General features: G+C 30.6%; 1 protein-coding gene across 1 annotated transcript in view; it reads left to right on the top strand.

Annotated features, from left to right (window-relative positions):
- The first annotated feature begins 902 nt into the window (after positions 1-902).
- LOC143194422 (beta-glucuronidase) overlaps positions 903-20,722 on the top strand; it is a 28,629-nt gene continuing 8,809 nt past the window's right edge. Inside the window, exons 1-10 of the mRNA XM_076401203.1 lie at positions 903-1,179; positions 4,706-4,888; positions 7,178-7,344; positions 10,046-10,179; positions 14,080-14,270; positions 14,330-14,447; positions 18,571-18,769; positions 18,826-18,969; positions 20,265-20,349; positions 20,402-20,578. Of these exons, the coding sequence (XP_076257318.1) occupies positions 1,021-1,179; positions 4,706-4,888; positions 7,178-7,344; positions 10,046-10,179; positions 14,080-14,270; positions 14,330-14,447; positions 18,571-18,769; positions 18,826-18,969; positions 20,265-20,349; positions 20,402-20,578 (1,557 nt within the window). The 5' untranslated portion in view covers positions 903-1,020. The remainder of the gene's footprint in view (positions 1,180-4,705; positions 4,889-7,177; positions 7,345-10,045; positions 10,180-14,079; positions 14,271-14,329; positions 14,448-18,570; positions 18,770-18,825; positions 18,970-20,264; positions 20,350-20,401; positions 20,579-20,722) is intronic.

Here is a 20,722-nt window from a genome sequence, read left to right as displayed (position 1 = left end):
ATTTCACTCCGAAGTTCAACCGGCAGTCATCTGCGTGGACTACACACAATTAACCCGCTCCAAAGCGTGGGGAAAGAGTCGGTTGGCAAGGTTATGGCGTCTAGATTTTGGGATGCGCATGGAATAATTTTCATTGACTACATTGAAAAAGGAAGGACCATCAACAGTGACTATTATATAACGTTATTGGACCGTTTGAAGGACGAAATTACCGAAAAATGGCCGCATTTGAAGAAAAAAGAATTTCAAGTGCTGCTTCACCAAGACAATGCACCGTGTGTCACAGTTCCTCATCCACCGTATTCTTCAGATCTGGCCCCCAGAGACTATTTCCTATTCTCAGATCTCAAAAGAATGATCACTGGGAAGAAATGTTCGTCGAATGAAGAGGTGATCGCCGAAACTGAGGCGTATTTTGAAGCAAAGGACAAATCATACTACAAAAATGGTATCGAAAAGTTGGAGGGTCGCCTTAACCAGTGCATCACCCTTGAAAGGAATTATGTTGAGTAAAAAACTAATTTTGCCAAAAAAATGTGTTTTACTATGGTAGGCCGGGGACTTTTCATTTAACCTGTTATATAGATGAATGTCAAAAACATCAAATTTAACAGTTATGTTAATACAATAATAGTAAGTAGTATAAATAATAGATAATAAATAAAATGTTTTGCTGGCCACTATACACGCAAGCCCTTAATAAAATTCTATTGAAAATTAATTTAAAACTAACATTTTCTCACAAGATACGACATAGTAGCATACGTTTATAAATAATGATGCTTTTTCTTAATCATAATACATACACCATTATCAGTCAAAAAACCTAGATAATATCAGTAAACAAATAATATTTATATTTATTTTGATAGTAACACTTATATACTATCTCTGAGCTCATTTGATATAAATTATTCACACATACATATTCTGTTATCAATGTTCAAGCCAGCTTTGCTGCTTCATTGTTAATGCTAACACAAAAATATTACGAGTATATTAGTAGGAACAGTGTAAGAAATGAATGAGTTGACGTTGCTGTGTTTATTTGCTTTACTAGCATGTGCAAAGACCGACGGTATATTACCTGCACAAGCGTCGGTAACAAGGAACGTTGCAAGTTTAGATGGTCTGTGGTATTTTACAACTAATTCCGATTATTTAAATAATATTGAATCGGTAAGTCTCATTTATATACTAACTAGTTTCATTCAAATTCAGTAATATTTATCACTAATGTATAATAGTATTTTAATTTAATTCTTTAAATTAATTTTAATTTTAATTAATTTTTTTACAAATAATTTTTAGTATTTTATTTTTTATTTATTTATTTGTCATAATAGTTAGTTTTATTGTTATTTAATTTGGCTTTTCTAAAATAATCGTAAATCCTATATTTTTTAAAATTTTAAATACATTTTGCATAATCTTAACTATAAAATAGAAGCAAATAAAAATGCATTGGTTGATGAATTATTAGCTTTTAAATTGGAGTTGTGTTTATTAACTAAATGCGACATTTCGTAATAGCTACAGAATAGCATCTTCATGGCGAGAGCTCTAATCTTAAACTCGCTTTTTCAGCTTATCTTATTTAAACAAATGCCAGTGACAGCTGAGTGGTCAGCCGTTACAAAAAGTTCGTTCGAAAGATATTATGACAAAATTACATTTACGGACTCTGTCTTTATTGATTTTTTTTGTGTTTTCAAATCTAGAATCTGTTTGATTTGAATACAACTTCGATATTGTGTTTCTTCAGTTGGACAAAGCGGAGTCCTTTTATTCAGGATTTTGTACAAATCAGCATAGGATCGATTCAAAGGAAAAATAGAAAAGAGTTATTCTTAAATCAGTTGTTCATTTATTTGACTGCATATTCGGATCAACTTTAGCAAATCCATTGTTTACTATACTATTTACATTATAATAAAAAAAATAATATGGCTTATTAGATCCAATAGGTGGGTCACTTGGGCCAATGGGTTTTACAAACCTTTTTTATCGTCCTGCTTTTCTAGCTTCCTGGAATGATCTCAAAGGGTCACTCGACAGTCGATAGGCTTAATGCTGAGGACCGTGGTTCGGAACCCACGTTAAACATTAGGTCCAGTTCATATAAACCCTAGTAGATAAAAAGGAGCCTCTAAAAAATTTAAAAAAAAAACACTATAACTAGGGGTCACTTGAATAAGGCTCATTCGATCGCGATATATTAAATAACTAAATATCAATTGAAAATATTTTATTTTTGGAGCTTAAGTCGAAGTCATCATGTTGAAATCATGATATATTTAATTGATGGATTATTAAACATTATTCCTAAATTTTAAACCAAAATTCAGAGAAGCGACATTTTCTACTTTTTAAACAACAAATCAAATTTTATCCTAGATATCCTGTGTTTTAATTATAAAGCAGTAGAATTTTTAACTTAATACGAATTGGCAAGTATTAGTTCTTGAAGAGGTCTATTTAGCAATATTTAACAAGAGCATAGTTCTTGTTAGGTGATAATTGATAAATGCAAAGAGAGATATGAAATATTATAAGTAAATGAAGAGACATTATTTAGCATTGTTTAAATGACGAAAACTCAGAATGCAGAACATTATAGAGCTACACGCTACACTCACTAAATGGCATGACCAACACGCGATGCTTTTCCAAGGGTGAGAGTACGGATTGACATATTAAGAACATAATTTACCATGACATTCATCTAGACAATTATAAACTTTCTTTTGAGATACCTTATATGAAAGTAAATGTTTTAGTCTTAAAATGGTATCATATTATAGTTCGCGATTCGCAAATTATAAAGTCTTCGGATAAAAGGAAGTCTAGGATTTTTACTATTAGGAATGAGTCTAAAAATCACGACTCATTAAATTAATCGAGATGGATCATTTATGTTTACTTATTTATTTGATCACTGAAAATCAAATACCAAAATTGCCATTTTTAGTGTATGCTAGTATCTATATTTTATTGAGAATAAAAATGTCATTTTTTAATAAAATAATATCCTTACCTTTTTAAAACTAGTATACAAGCACTGATTACTATTCAGTACACATTTATACTCAGCAGAGTAAACAAAGGTTCTTAATTTTGGTAAACGTTATAAAAACATATTAATATTATCATCATTATTAATCCATAACCAATTTTCGACGAAAGTATCTACTTTCCAACCAATACGCAAAACTTCAAGTATTCTCCACCACATGTCTCCCTAGTTGGCGATTGGTCTCAACCTTTCTAATTTCAGACAATATTGGTCTCCTATTTTCCAGATCGCTTTCTAAGATCTTGATCTGTGTCTTTTTGGAGTTGCTCGGTACATATTTTACCCAAAAAGCCTTTTTTAAACTCTATAAAATATTCGAAAAATTATATATATAAAGTGTTCGAAAAAATTTTCCACACGCACCATCTTAGAGAAGCAAAAGCTTCTGTAGCTTGGCCAATTCAGCTGTCTACTTCAGCAATAGATGTCTTCATGTCTTCTCACTTCCTTCTTCTGTATTATTGATTTCAAGTCCTTGAACTCCTCAACTTGCACTAACTGAACCCCATTGGCACTGTAAATATTTTGATGTTTTATTCATACATTTTTAAATCATATATTTCTGCAATATGAACTATATCATGAAGAATTCTCGAAACGTTAGTATCAGCAAATATAGAACTCAGATCGGTCAACAAGTTTGTAGCGTCATAGTAAATTTTATCTGACTTTCTACACACTTTCCGCATTGCTGCAATAATGCGGCTATTCGCCACTACTGCATTGAAATAGGAGGGGAACCATCGTTAGATACCTCTTTTATATAGCAACTTAATTAGATAGCTTAGTACAATCTTAATTATACATTAATTTATTACTACTTTTGATTTGTACTTGGATTAATTCACAAGCAAGACGAGTGCGAGAAAAAACATCAATATGTATACCTCAATAATAAAATTATAATAACTTATATCTACAGTTTACACTAAAGGTATACACTTTTTGTAAGTTCGTATCGTTTGGTCCGCTTCAATCTCCTGACATCCTGCGCGCTGTCCAGCAGTTGTATTGCTTCCACGTTAATATGATTTAGTAATCTTCTTTCGTGTTTGAAGGCGAAATTTTGGATAACTTCGCAAATCCATTTGATTTCCAGGTCATCGTGCAGTTCTTCGTTGGTTACGTAGCGATAGGCTTTGGTAATCAATCGAAGAACCTTGTTTTGATAGCGTTGTATGACTAGTTGATTTGAATTTTTAGTGCAACCCCATATTTACACCCTATAAGTCCAAATTGGCTTTATAATTGTCTTATAGATCAACTACTTCGATTTTAGATCAAGTTGAGAGTATCTTCCGACTAACCAGTATAGTTATTTTATTTTGGATCTAATGTGTTTTGCTTTTTGCCTAACGTGATGTTGTTAGATACCTGAACAAGTTTAATTATTTCTAGGGTAACTATGTCTGTTCAACTTCCAAAGCTGTCCAAAGTGGAACTAGCCAAAATAGAACTATTTTTTTACATTTCTACTTTTATTAGCAATGACTTGTAACTATTTTTATTGTTTTATATAGATTCATATAAAGAAATTTAGCAAATATACTTATTTCATAAAATATTTTGAGCTTGTGTACCAACCTATATTATTTGACAATATGAATTAATGTTTAGTAATATTTTTAGGCCGATGATCTGGGTATAAATTTAATGCCCGTTCCGTCGAGCTATAATGACATTTCACCTAACGTCAGCTTAAGAGATCACGTCGGTCCGGTATGGTATCAACGAAAGTTTTACGTCCCCGCTTCATGGCAAGGCAAGAAAATTTGGATTAGATTCGGGTCGGTTTGTTACAGTGCAAAAGTGGTAAGTAAACATTTCATATCATGTTTGTACCTAAGCAATTTGGGATTTTTATAAGTTCAAACTAGTAATATGTTATCAGTTACAAATAAAATACTCATATAAAGTACAAACTGGAAACCAATATGTATATTTTGATAAATAATATTTATATATATATTCGAATCTTTAATACATTATCGTCGCTATTTATGGTTATAATAGGTAGCTTTACCAGAACTATGTATATATAGTCTGTTCAAAGTAGCAGTGAACTTACGTCATCTCAATTTATGACGTCAGAACGGTGCAATGTTATCGCATTTAACGTTGATATTTTAGCCCATTTTAGTTTATTTTAGCTTTAATATAAAACAACATTATAATATAAATAAAATAACGAAACAAAAAATATTATAAAACATAATTTATTTTAGCGTTATAGCACGTCTAATGCATATATTATCGAAGGACTCAAACTACAGATAGCCACAATATTTTGAAAGTTAGACTTATTTTATTATATTTACATTGTACTCTTTTCTAAACCACCTATGGTATCCCCTGAAGGCTTAATCTATCTAATTAATAATTGTAAATCTAAGTAATGTGTTTTATATTCATTAGAGAACATATTTACCTTTTTATGTTTAGTTCTTGTTTCCTTCATTGCTGCGTTTTCTTGTCAAATCATTCTAATATCACTGTATTTCTTCTTAGTTTCTTCTATTACTGCCTATGTTTATTATCTTCATAAAATTAGATTTAATAACTGCATGCTCCCTAATGCATTTGCAATATCTGCAAATCAATTAGTATTCATCATTTCCACATACACATACACGTACATTTTAACCAAATACTCATATATATTCTGAACAATTACACACATATCTAACACATAAATCTTTAATATTCTGCAATATGATTTTCTATAGTTATTTTATATTAATTATATACCTATCTTTAATTGTTTCCACTCTCATCATCCTGTATCAACTTCGTATTGTCAGCACTTAATCATAATCCCACATCCAGAAAGTTTTGTTCACTCACTGTCACATTCTGAACCACTATTCAAATCAATAATTATCTTTTAAATTCTTCAATTCAACAAAGTATAATGAAATAGTGTTAAATGATATGATTTCATATAGTTAAGATATAGTAATTTGTTATAGTTCTTCTTGTTACTGATATTATTGAGTAACCACATGGCGACAACTAGTCCAATAATATGGACTAGTTATCTTAATAACTCTTCCCAAATCTTGCAACTTATAATGTGTATTATAATCGTTCTTTCTTTTTTATGAGATTCTTTATTTTAATGTACTAAAGTCATTAGTAATCCATGGTCCAATGCTATTCGACGTTATCAAACCAACTTGCGAATGATATAATCCCTGTATGGATTTCGGATTGGATGGATACACGGATTTTATTATTTTCATATTTGGGTAATTCTAGATGGAGTTTACTATTCGTACTATATATTTAATGTATATCTTAGTGAATATATCCCAACGGCCAAGTGGTGTCCAAGTTCGAAACAACCTATTCGATAAACATGAAAATCCGAGGAAATATGCTTGGCGTTGCTAGTTTATACTTTTTACTTGATAGCGAATCTCTTAATCCAAATTGAACGGTATGGGCGTAGACGACATATGACTGGAGATAAAATATCATGCCACATCAGTGGCAAACAAAAACAACAGAATTTGTAACTTGTAAGAATATATCAGTATGTTGAAATCGACAAATACTTTAGAGTTAACATATCGCAGACCATCCCCTGTTCTATGCTGCAGAGTCATTGAGAAACCGCAGCGGTTACTTGTGTAATTATATATTACCATAGATTACCTGTTTTCGTTAATAAAACACACTTGTTTCATGTAATCAAAACTTATGACGTTAAATAAACTTAAAATTTTGGTCCGCAATGTTTGGCGTTTTATAATGTCTAATTATTATCATTAACGTTTTAAAGAATTTTGCAGACATTTGACAACAGGGTTCACTAGTAAAAACCCAAAACGAATTTCATATGCTAATTCCGTTCCAGATTCTGACGTATAAGACAATATTCTGTCAATAAAAAGAAAAAATGCGCTCCAAGTTTAAAACGAATTTTTGACAAACTGTATTCAGCAGTATATTCGACGTCATCTGTGATGTGTATTGTCTATTTTATTGGAAGAATATCTTAAGTTACTAATAATAACTACTAGTAACTTAAGATATTATGTTTATCAATCGAAAACCTTTATATGGTTTTATAATATATTGTTTGCTTTTCATTTTTAGAGCATTAATGGCGAACAGGTTGCATCCCATGAAATTGGTCATTTACCGTTTGTCGCGGAAATTTCCTCGCAAGTGAATTTTATTGATGAAAATGTTATTCTGGTCGAAGTGAATAACATCTTGACAAGTACAACAGTACCACAAGGGGAAGTGGAAACTTTAATCAGGTAATCTAAAGCATTTCTAAATAAATAATAATTCATTCAACAATCGTATTCACTCAAAATCATTAAAAATTTCAAAATCTAGTTATCTGTACAAAATAAATAACTGTTTATTAAACAGTACGGGTTTCACAACTGTCACACTAACATTCACACTATTTTATGTTATGAATTTCCTTTTAATAATGCTAGAAAATAATGAAATAAAACTTGAATGAAATTAAATAAGTATCTATTAGGAAAAAACGGAATTGTCGCCAGAGAATTTTCCTGTAATAATGTACTAATTTCAAGGACGGTATCATTATTTATTTATTGCCTTATTACTAGTCGTTGCCAAGTAACCTGCAATTTATCTTTACAAATCCTTTATCTAGGAGAACCCATCGGCCCTATCTTAGTCTCCGGTGTAATAATTTTTATGTATTAACACTACGGTTTTTCTATTAAATTCACCTCAGTACACTACACAAGACCAATTAATTCGATTCTTTTAAGTGTGTGCCCGATTCTAATATTATCCAAGAGTTGCAATACTTCGATATTGACACGAGAATAGGGTCTCTCTTCATGTATCTTTGCTATTCTCTTGATTTTCTGAGTGACAGTCAGTTTCTGAAGATCTCAGTGAATGTAATCTGTCCTGTAGTATTTTGATGCACTAATAATACTTCTTGTATTTATTAAAAACTTGTATTTATAATAGTTTTCCGCGGAACATCCCCATAATCGAATTCTGTATGTCCATATAGGTTCCAATGCTTGCTTCTCTAATAACAATTATGTAGTGATAATTGTGCTTTTCTTCCAATTAAGCAATACCATTTTTCTATATTTACACTCCAGCTCTTTCCTTTTCTTTTATACATGTTACTTTCAGCGAAGTTTTTCATCTAAATTCATTCCGAAATACTTAGCGTTTGTTCTTATTAGTGCTTATGCGGTCTAGTTATTCGTGAACTACATATGCACAGATTTACTTTCGTTAATATTTATTTTCCAGGTTTGGCTTCAATTATTTATATTGTCTCTTGTCTATTGTAACTTTAGTGTGGCTTCTTCGCTATTGCCTCCGACAGTATCAACAGCCAATGTAACTATCACTATTTTCCATTTCTGTAATTTCACATATGCAGAGAGCTAAATAATTGGTTCCCTACACTTCCTTGAGGTACACCTGCTTTAACTTCTCATTCAAAAAATATTTTTGTCGCTCATTTCTTTTCACTAACCGTCTCTCCGAACACGCCTATACTTTACGAATATAAAAGGATGACTCAATGAGCAAGAATCTCGCAATATTATTAACTTTGAAAGGCGTATTAACTTTAGTGTTTTATAGTTCGATATTATAAGATTTTTGCTAATTAATGAGTGAATATATAAAGGTATTTACTTCATTTAAAAGTTACAAACTGATCCAAAAATGAAACAGATTCATGCCAAATGTGTATAACAGTTCACATGATTATGTACACAAGATACAAGATAGCGAATAGTTTAATAGGAATTAATAATTATATTAATACTTCGCAGGTGGGTGTCATCATAAATATATATTGGCATGCATCAAGATTTGATAACTAACTTGAAAGAAGCACATATTTGTTAAACAAAAACAACTTGAAGTTAATTACTTCCAAAGAATGTTAATGCAGTGCACGTCAATGTGTTGGATACATGCACATCTTCTGATATGCAATATATTATTTTCTCTATAGAAAATAACAATTTTACATTTAGTATTATGAGTTGTTTATTTTATAAAGACGCTAATCGGGGAACGCTCAAAATACATTTATTACGATCATTATTTTGAAAAAAATTTATGTCAATAACAAAGAACAATCTGGAGGCATTTTTTAATTAATCGGAAGCCCACCTCAAACTCAAAAAACTTTCAGATAACTTACCAGTTTACGTTTATATGCTCGGAAAGTTCCAAAGGCAGAAAAAACGTCACATGAATTGACTAAGTTTTCTGTGGTGTGCTGTAAATGGCGATAAAAAGTAATCTACTACGATAATTCCAAGTACAAAAAGGTATGGGTTGGTCCAGGAAAGCAATCCATAACACTACCGAAGAGGAATATTGGTATATATATATATATATATATATATATATATATATATATATATATATATATATATATATATATATATATAGATACCTCTTTTTTTCGACAGGGTATCACCATGTTACCAGAAGGATGAGAAACAAACATGAAAATATTTAATACCATAACTGCTGCTCAATATTTTTTTTAGTAAAAGCGGGAAAGAGAATCAGATATGTAAATATTTAATATTTGGCAATCACCTAAGTACGATCTGATTAATGGACTTAATTATTTCATGGATTTAATGGAATTAATCTTAGAATAAGATTTAGAATAATATATTTCAGCAACATATATATAATCATTATAAATAATACTAGTTGCTAACTTGGCAAATTCTTAAACCACTAAGGGTTATTAAAAATATAATACTTGATTTGTAGATTATAACACTTGATTATTATATATCGAACAATTCAATTGCAACTAAATAAAAGAAAAAGAATGTTTTAATTAAAATAAAACAAACGCTGTTGTTAAATATTCACCTAAAAATAATATATTCCTAGTGTCAAAGTATAGAAATATATAAAAAAAATATTTAAATAATATAAACCTATAAGTTAATCTACGTATTATTTCAGCGGAAGAATTAAACAGACCTATACCTTTGATTTCTTTAATTATGCGGGAATTGACAGACCTGTAGTACTTTATACCACCCCCGAAACCTACATCGATGATATTAAAATTAATACGAAGGTACAAAATGGATCTGGTAAGTTTTTTAAACTAGTAAATAGGAATATGTTATTCATCATAATCCAGCATTCCATACTTACTAATTAAAGAGGATACGTTTCCTTCAGTAAATACATGTGATATCCATTTTATAATTTTTGAGCAAATTTGTATTGTATACTTTTGAAAATGTGTACTTTTCTTTTTCTGTAGTAACGTTATGCAGATAACAGAAAAATCATGCAGATAAATGAAACTTTTGTCGGCATAAATTCTAATGAAATATCAGATTATAACCATCCTAACGTTTCATCAGTTTTTTCTTATAACATCTTTATTAGATACGCTTAGTACAATCTTAATTATAAATTAATTTATTACTACATTTCATTTGTACTTCGATTAATTCACAAGCAAGACGAGTGCCAGGTAAATACATCAATATGTATTCTTCAATTATAAAATTATAATAACTTATAGCTATAGTTTACACTAAAGGTATTATACACTTTATATAAGTTCGTATGGTTTGGTTGGCTTCAATCTTCTGACATCTTGCGCGCTGTCCAGCAGTTGTATTGCTTCCACGTTAGTATGATTTAGTAAACTTCTTTCGTGTTTCAAGGCGAAAACATCGCAAATCCATTTGATTTTCAAGTCATTGTACAGTTCTTCGTTGGTTACGTAGCGATAAGCATTGGTAATCAATCGAAGAACCTTGTTTTGACAGCGTTGGATGACTAATTTTTAGTGCATCTCCATATTTTCACCCCATAGGTCCAAATTGGCTTTATAATTGTCTTATAAATCAACCTCTTTGATTTTAGATCAAGTTGAGAGTATCTTCCGACTAACCAGTATAGTTGTTTTATTTTGGTTCTAATGTGTACTGCTTTTTATCTGACATGATGTTACGTGTCATCAGTATCGAAGCCAGTTTCATATACAGGCAGTGATCCATTACCCATTTGTCACAGTACAAGTGCAAAAATTGCCTTAAGAACTTTTTCGAGCAATGGAAGCGATTTCGTTATGGAAAAAACGTATTTAATTCGCAGATTAAGTAAACTGACTTAATTCGCAATTTGAATTTATCGAAAAAAAAGCAGATTGCTTGCATGATGGTTGCAAAAGTATAAGATTTTGACCCTAAAAGACTATATACCGTTCTTCACGTTCTACTATTACCGTTCTTCAAAAAAGGAGACGACATATGTTTCTACAATGATATTAAAGGTTTTGTGGCGATATTGAGCGACAACACAAAATACCCAGAAATATAATCCCAGATGTTGATGGGCGGGGTGCTAGCGGCGCCAACTATGGTTTTACCTCCATTCACTGCGCCATATATTTTACGTACATTTTCGTATGTCGGCTCTACTCGAATTGCAAATAAAACCATTCATTCAGATCGCAGGTTGAAAAGTGAATTAATTACATATTAATTACGGGTTATTAATCTATTGACTGGGATGCAATCTGGATTAGAAATGTTGTAGTTTTTTGTGTCTGTGGGACAGCCGTGCAGTAGATCGTTATTATGTGACAAAGGTGTTCGGCTACACCTTACGAATAAACCAAGACAGCAAAATGGATCCTTTGTGCTACTTATGAACCCATAGGACATTTTATTGCCACCTCCTCACATTAAGCTTATTAATAACTTTGTCAAAGCTCTCAATTGCGGAGGACCTTTCTAGTACTTGTCCAAGTTGTTTCCAACACTGTCATATGTAAAAATCAAAGAAAGAATATTTGTTGGACCTGATAACATTTAATTTATGACGGAAAGTTTATAAAATGTTTAACACCTGATGAAGCATAGAAATCGTCTCAAAGTATTATTGTAATTGACAATTTGTTGCAAAATGACCACAAGATTGGAGCTCGAACGTCCTTCAAAATACACTTTTGGATTCACATGTTGATACCAAGGATTTTTGGACCAATGCACGATGAGCGATTCTATTGGGGCATACTACATGAAACAGATCCCAAGCAATATAAAAGACTCAATGGACTCAAAGAATAATTCAATAAATGATCGTTAATGCTCAAAAATAGTACATTATTTTACTATTTTTGGTTTATTGAATATTTTAACAACTAGAACTAATTTTAACAACGGGCTACTGATACTACCTTATAAGTATCTTTTGTATTTTGTATTTTGCACACCAAGAAAGTGTAAAATTAGCCAATTTCTGAACACAAACTCGTTTCAGGTCCGATAAGCCATGATAACTTTCTTACCTCCCGTTTTGATTAAAGATTGTGGTGGTAGATCTAAATCTCAAAACAACGAAACTATATACAAAATCCTCTCAGTGAAAATCTTTTTGGAATCCCACTCAAATGTTAGCGAATTAATCAATTTTTATTATAAATTTGTACTCATATTTACACGAAATGTTAAATTGGCCCAAAATTATAAGTTTACATAATTTATGAATCCGTGGTGTTAATTGAACTTTTTATACAATTTCTTTTTCACTTACCTTTTTCATATCACTTTTAATCATTTTTGACTTAGAAACATAGAACATAGGAAGTACTATTGTTCATTGATATCTTTAAATTAAATTAGTTTTTTATAGCATGACAAAACACTAGATTTTTGAAGCCGTGCCCACAATATGTGCAGATTGTGAACAATCAAAATAATTATTTTATAACCAGTTGTAGTTGTAAAATGATCTAAATTCTCGGTTGTTATTTTTGGAGGACCATTTCGGTGTTTATTTTCATCATTTTACCTTTACTAAGAGTCGAAATGTTAACAACGATTGCTCTAATATAATTACATATTAACATTATGTACTTTTTAACCCATTTGTGTGGGTTAAAAAGTAGATAATGGTGGTTATTTCACATTAATGTTGAGAAACATCCAATGAAATTAATTGTCGAATCATTAATTAATGACTATATAATGGTTAAATTCAATGTTTTATTCGTTTTATGATTATTAAAACAGTAGGATTCTATTTTAAAGAGTATGAGTTGATTTAAACTAAAAGCTTTAAATTGTTTTCCACACACTATAGTTTATTCAGTGATAAGCTGAAGCTCACTTACCCGCGAAATTATTACACAAGTTCCCATAATTTGGTTCTCTCTCAATCTGCGAACGATATGTTGTCGATTAATTAGCTGAAGGATCTCTGGGTTCCTAGGTCTCAATGCAAATCTTCATTACAAAAGCACCTAGATGCATTTACCACGCTACACTACACCTTGCTCTGATATATTCTTGAAATATTTATATATTGCTATCTCGGGTGCAACCCAACAGTTGTATGCCATATAAGCATATTGATTTTAGCAGTTGATTGAAAATTAACATCTTATTATGTATTTATATTTTTGATTTTTTTTAAAACTAATATAACTTTTTATATTTTACATTTCTTTTTAATATTAAATGTTGTACCTAAATATTTGGGAACATTTTCATGTCGTAGAGTTATTGAAGTTCTAAGCTTAAAAATCTTAATTCTTTATATATGCTTCTTGCTATGATAATTCTCTTCAATTTGGGTATTTCACTAGTAGTCATAGAGCAGGAACAGGATAAGTCCTGCGAAGAAGATGCCTTGGGGCACATCTGCTTGTATTTCTTTTAACTCAAAATAACAATTTTTTAGAGTTCTGTTTCAGGTATATAATGTTAATATATTATATTACCTTGAAAGCATTTTGTTTAGTTTTACGTATATACTACAGATACCACACAGGTAATAAGCAATTTTAATTTTATAAAGATGTCGAAATACAGTTTAGATATATTATTAGGTTATTTAGACGCTGAATTAGTATTTATTATACCTTAATTAAAGTAAAATTAATTTTAAAATTATAACAACTTTTAAGCCAAAAAATATTTAAAGCTAACTACCTGATGTACAAATTCAAATATTTATTAATTTCGTAGGATATGTAACCTATAATTTAACAATTGCAAATAGTGAGCCGTCAATATCGCTAAAAGTAATTATTTTGGATAAATCTGGAAATATTGTATTAGAAACAGAAAATGCAGCTGACACAGTTGAAATTGAAAATGCGACATTTTGGTGGCCTTACTTGATGGATCCAAATCCTGGATATATGTACAAATTAAAGGTAACAAATCTCATTATACATTTTAAATTGTGTAATAGGTACACCTAACCGAATTTCAGGTCCAGCTGATTAAAAACAACGAACTTATTGATACCTATACACAACCTTTCGGTATCAGGGAATTAACCTTCGATGATGACACATTCAAAATCAACGGAGAGAGCGTCTACTTAAGAGGTAAACATTTAAAATTATTAATCTATTTATTTTTGAGTTAAAATACTATCTGTCTGTAAAATAATAATTGTATTGAAATTTTAAAATAACTTGTACTTACTTCTAATTCTTTTTGGAAATTCTAATGTGGGCTGAACAACTCCAATATTGAACGTGTAACCATATTTTCCTTATCAATATGTTGAGGCAACGGATCTATGAATATATCGTGTTTCAATTCAATTATTGGTGTAGATTTTAATTAAAATATTACAATTACATCTAGGGATTGCATCTTGGTTAACCTATGCTCCTCCACATTTGGGTCTATAATAATCTGATTTGGAAAGAACAAACATTCCTGTACAGAAATTTGATGTAGAAGCTCAAAAGATTCCCATAATTTTATCATTGTTTACTTTTAAATATATCTAGGCTAGAGAAGAATTTTTTAGAAAAAATTTAACTGTAATAAACTGTAAAATATGTAACCCAAGATGTCCTGTAAAATCATATTAAAATATGATTGTATATCTCTGCCCTATATTGATACAGGTGCAAAGTGAGGACGTGATTACGACTGGCTCATTTAAATTCCAATTTTATATTTATATACACTTATGTAGTAGAGGGAGAGTAAAAGAGAGAAAACTCAATAGAGTCCTCTGGAGAAAAGTTTCGCTACGTCCAATATATGGATAGGGTTATAATAGCCCACTCAAGTTATTTGATTGGTCAATTTAAACCATCATTATAGGCACCTGAAACAAAAACATTTTGCTGTGAAGACATTTGGTTAGTTCTTTAATGAAGTTTACCACCCATATGCGGCTCGTGACATCAGATTTCATTGACCAATGAAATTTAAATAAAAAAACAATTTAGTTCATGAAAAAAATTATCACATTATATTAATTATATAAAATTATATATTATATTAAAATATATAATTATATTAAAATTATCCGTGTTACTCTTCAGGGTTTTAGTCCGGAATTTCGGTTCAGCTCGTGTAACGAGTAATAAAACAAACGGAGGCAAGGCCTGAAGATCCAAAAGTATATGGAGCACCTTGTTATTATTTTTAATATTTTATCTGGAAGATCATTTGTACTGTGCAATTTAAATTTACTTATTTTAGGATATCTGACAAAAAAAATGTGTCATATTACCAATATCGTGGGATAAAAGAGATAGCTCAGAGACCTACTAACGGTATAATAAAACGATTTTGTTGGTCTGAGACATGAGACATTGCATTGACTTTATAAAATCAGTCTCAATTTGTCGAGTTACTCATAGCTGAATGCAAACAAAAATTACAATTAATTTATGTTTTATAAATATAAATAAATACTACGGTACAACTTAAAATTTTGTTTGATCGCATAAGAACATCTGGAACTCCAGATATAGAATCCTCCGTTAGTAAAGAATGCAAATTATCTAAAGCGCCGAGAGATGAGAATGAAATGAAAAAATGAACTTATGATGAGCGCTTTAAATGGTTTTTTAAACATGCTTGTTGAGGGACGTATATTCCTGAATCCGACAACTCTAATAGATCCAATAATATTTCTAAAGTCTTGGTTGAGTAGCCGTATGTCAATATCTCATAATATTTTTCTTTAAAGAAATTAATCCCCTCAAAATAGTTATTAAAATTTTAATTCATGTCACTTCAACAAATTGGTTTTTAGTTGGGAAATACCATTTTGCACTATTTAATACAGAATAGCTTTGTACCAAAATTCCAATAATACAAGAATATAAGCTCCTGTTGCCATGGCTTTTCAAAAGGGTTTAATTTCTTAAATTAAAAAATAAAAATTTGAGAGATTACTAATATGAATAATCTTACCAATTTACACCAACAAAACACGCGGTAACGATCATAAATTTCTCTCATACTTTTAATTCAGTCAGTTAAGGGTTTTTAATATTATCAACCTATTTTTAAAGAAAACCGAATACTTCTTCAAAGAAAAGCGATGCTGCATTTCTTTACCATTTGTGCATTCGAGTACATAACACTCCCTAGAATGAGAATGCATTATACTTATATTCTACTACCGACTAATTATATAGTAATGAACTAATGACTAATTATGCAATAATAATCACTAAACCGTATAGAAAAACTAAACACACTATTCCCTACGTAAGGCACACCGAAATTTTTTTTATGACATCTTTATTAGATACGCTTAGTACAATCTTAATTTACAATTAATTTATTACTACTTTTCCTATGTACTTGGATTAATTAACAAGCAAGACGAGTGCGAGAAAATACATCAGTATGTATTCCTCAATTATAAAATTATAATTATTTATTAATTATTAACTTATAGCTATAGTTTACACTAATATTACACACTAAATGTTCACACAAGTTCGTATGGTTTTATTCGTTTCAATCTCCTGACATCCTGCGCGCTGTCCAGCAGTTGTATTGCTTCCACGTTAGTATGATTTAATAATCTTCTTTCGTGTTTTAAAGCGAAATCCTGCACAACTTCGCAAATCCATTTGATTTCCAGGTCATCGTGCAGTTCTTCATTGGTTACATAGCGATAGGCATTGGTAATCAATCGAAGAACCTTCTTTTGACAGCGCTGTATGTAGGTCAACCTCTTTGATTTTAGATCAAGTTGAGAATATCTTCCGACTAACCAGTATAGTTATTTTATTTTGGTTCTAATGTGTTTTGCTTTTTGTCAGGACACCGAAAATGGCGCCAAAAATAAACACTATGAAATTAGTGGATTAGAGGCCAGATTTTATTTGCATCCATGGAAAATACATGAAGTAGGTAATTTGCTCATGCATCACAAAATATTTTTTTGCAATAAAACAAAAAAGATTACAACTGGTATTATTTTATGTACTAAATTGAGAAAAAAGTATTTTTGGGTCTTCGATTTCGATTAAATGGCTTTGAAGTCATATATTTCTAAAAATACTCCTTGAATGAACTCAAAACTACGCATTTGAAAGATAAACTTCCATAGAACGGTCTAGATTTTAGAGGCAATGCTATTAATTTGCTCAATCAAAATTACTGCGCTTTGAAGTAAAGATTTCAGGTCCAGAAGTTGTTCGTTATGTTTGCTTTTTACTTCTGAAAAGGGCAAAATGTATCAGAGGCTCATCGAAAATTGTGTAGTGCTTATGACAATGAATGTTCAGCGTCAACGCCAGTGTCAAAATTGGTTTGCTCTTGCATTTCGGAAAAGTTGCAATACAAGAAGTCTTAAAAATAAAATTTTTAAAAATATTGGAGTAACCGACACATGGTTGATCTCGCGACATCACGATATAGTGCGATATAGTCCCGCAGAAATGTTATAAAATTATAAAACATTTTTAAACATATTTAAGTCCCCTTTTTACCAACGAGAGTTTATCAGGATTGGACCAACAGTTTAACGTGGGCTCCGAATCACGGTCCTCGGCATTAAGCCTACCGACTGGGCAGTCACCAACTTAGAGACTATCTCAGAAGACACCCGGTCTTAACCGACCTGGTTACTGGCGTGACTGGGATCATTTTCTTTGTCGGATTTTAAAACAATTTTTATTCAATTACATTAAGACTGGAAAGCAATTCTTCATCATGAGCTGTTTGAACCCGATCAAACTATTGATTCGACTTTTTACTGTCCACTCCTAATGCCATTAATGTAGATGATTAGAAACGACCACACAACGCTAAACACCTCACATATCATTCAGTTACTCGTCAAAATATGAGGGAAAATGGATAGATAGTTCCTACGCATCCACCATATTGTCCCGACTCTGCACCGCCCGATTACCATTCGATTCTCTCTATTTTTCTTTCATAGGAGGTTTGTAAAATTCGTATTTTTATCCAAAAATCTCAAATATTATAGAATAACCGAATAATATTTTAACCAGAAAAGTGGTAAAGAATTTTTAAATAAGTGTTTAATAAAGTTCGTTACTTGTGTGGACATTAAGATGTGTTTTACACTCTCAATTTTTAACAAGGTTCAAAAGCTCAAGACACATAAGACATTTTCAATTTACTAAATGATTCAGATATTAGAAGCTGATAAGTCAATTCATTTGTCTTGATCAATTTTCTGATCAATTTTAAATCAATAATCATTCATAGGATTTGGTCGCCATGAGGATTCCGATATTAGAGGTAAAGGACTGGACTTACCACTGATCATCCGGGATTACAACTTAATCAAATGGATTGGAGCCAACTGTTATAGAACATCCCATTATCCTTACGCCGAAGAGATAATGGATTTAGCTGACGAGCTAGGAATTATGATAATAGATGAAGTACCAGCAGTTAACACCGAGTAAGTGTTAAACTTATCAGAATATAGTATTTATTCACACGTCTTGCAATTTTTAGTTCTTACTCTGACGAACTGTTAGAAAATCATATGAAATCTTTGACTGAACTCTATCACAGAGATAAAAACAGACCTTCTGTCGTTATTTGGTCTATAGCTAATGAACCTAACACTGAAGTATCTACATCTGAAGATTATTACAGGTAATATCAATTTATATATAAGCACTAACTTTTTTACTTATAAAATATTGTTCATTGCCTGCCACTTTCTCAATATTTCCAATAGTATTCAAATGCCAAATCGTAAAAACAACACTTTTGAGAATATTCCAGGTATATTTACAATAACAACACAGAATACCCAATCACAATTACAATACCCATCAGAATTTTCTTCTATTATTACCCTTAGTGGTTTGACAAAATGCCCAATACCTAACAATAGCTTTTTCTTATAATAATTATTATATACATGATATGTAGAAAATCACTTCATTAGGTAATTTCCTACATAAAATATCGTATTCTTAATCTTACTAATAAAGTATATTTATGACCACTAATTAGACCATATAGCGTTAAACGTGCTAGCCTACCCAGTTCACTACGAGATCGTACATCTGAGATGAGATCTGATGAATATGGTAGATTATTCCTAAAATCCAGACATTTCACAAACTAACTATTTAATTTTTTTCAATTGAAATTAGATCAGCTTTCTTAAGGTTACTTAGACCTTTTATTATTTTACAAATTTCGTTTTTATTCTCTAATGTAAACAGTAGATTTTATATGTAAAAATTAAACTACTTATTTTAATGTTCATTTCTTCTAATATATTGGAAAATATAGGTTTCCTAATAATATTTGATATGAATAAAAATATAGTGACTATATATAGTATTTAAAACCGGTATCTAATTATAACACATCACTCAATAAGTCTCAAGTGTAATTACAGATAACATTGTTTTTTAGATGTTCAACTTTTTTCATCGACATATTCCTTCAATAATAATAATACATTTATTCCAATGCTGCTGTAAACTTTCAATGCCTTTTGTACCAATCAATTTATTTTTTTTTTTTCAATAGATAATGCCTCAGTTTTGGAAATTATTTATTAATTTGAGTCAATCCACTTCTGAAGAGTACAGAAGGTGTAGAAGCAATTCGAGGTTTTTTCATTTCAATTTCTTTTCAAATTCATTCTCTTAGTGCAGAGCTTTCATAATGCTTATCAGGACATTATGCATAAAAATCAGTTATTTCACAAGAACTACCATAATCATAAGTAATTATAAATAATAGTGGGAATTACTTAAATATTTGAAACGTATCGTTTGAAGGTTATTACTATGGGTACTGCAGGAATCATACAGACATAAGGAAAGTGTGGTGCCATGTATATGTCATATTGAAAATTTATGGAACTATTATAAACCTTAATTTATTAAATGGAAACAGTAAATATATTAATTTCTTGATAATTTCAGTCGCGTTGCTGCTCATATAAAATCACTGGATCGTACAAGACCTATAACACTCGCAAACTTTTATGATTTTGACGCAGACCATACGGTAAGATAATAAAAATTTCAACAGTATCTTATAGTACCTACTTATTTCTTAGGGCCAGTTCTTAGATATAATAGGTCTTAATCGGTACCAAGCATGGTATAATAATGTTGGTGAAATTGATGGTATTTACACGAGAATCCTTGCTGAAATTGTGGGATGGAGGCTCAAATACAACAAACCAGTATTAATGACAGAATATGGTGCAGATTCCGTGGAAGGGCTCAGTATAGTAAGTATCTCTGAGGAAGTTGGTGGTTTGCATTAAACATTTTTCTCATCGTCATATAAATTCATACAAAAATAAAGCATTTTTAATATTTGCAATGTAAATGTAAACCTTTGTAATTAGGTTCTCCTAACAATTGCACAATTA

Source organism: Rhynchophorus ferrugineus, unplaced genomic scaffold (genome assembly GCF_030347505.1).
Source record: "Rhynchophorus ferrugineus isolate W39M unplaced genomic scaffold, kcgeb_rfMv2 rfM3, whole genome shotgun sequence".
NCBI classification, from domain to species: domain Eukaryota; kingdom Metazoa; phylum Arthropoda; class Insecta; order Coleoptera; family Curculionidae; genus Rhynchophorus; species Rhynchophorus ferrugineus.
Note: the sequence above shows the minus strand (reverse complement) of the source record. Positions and strands in the feature narration are given on the sequence as shown.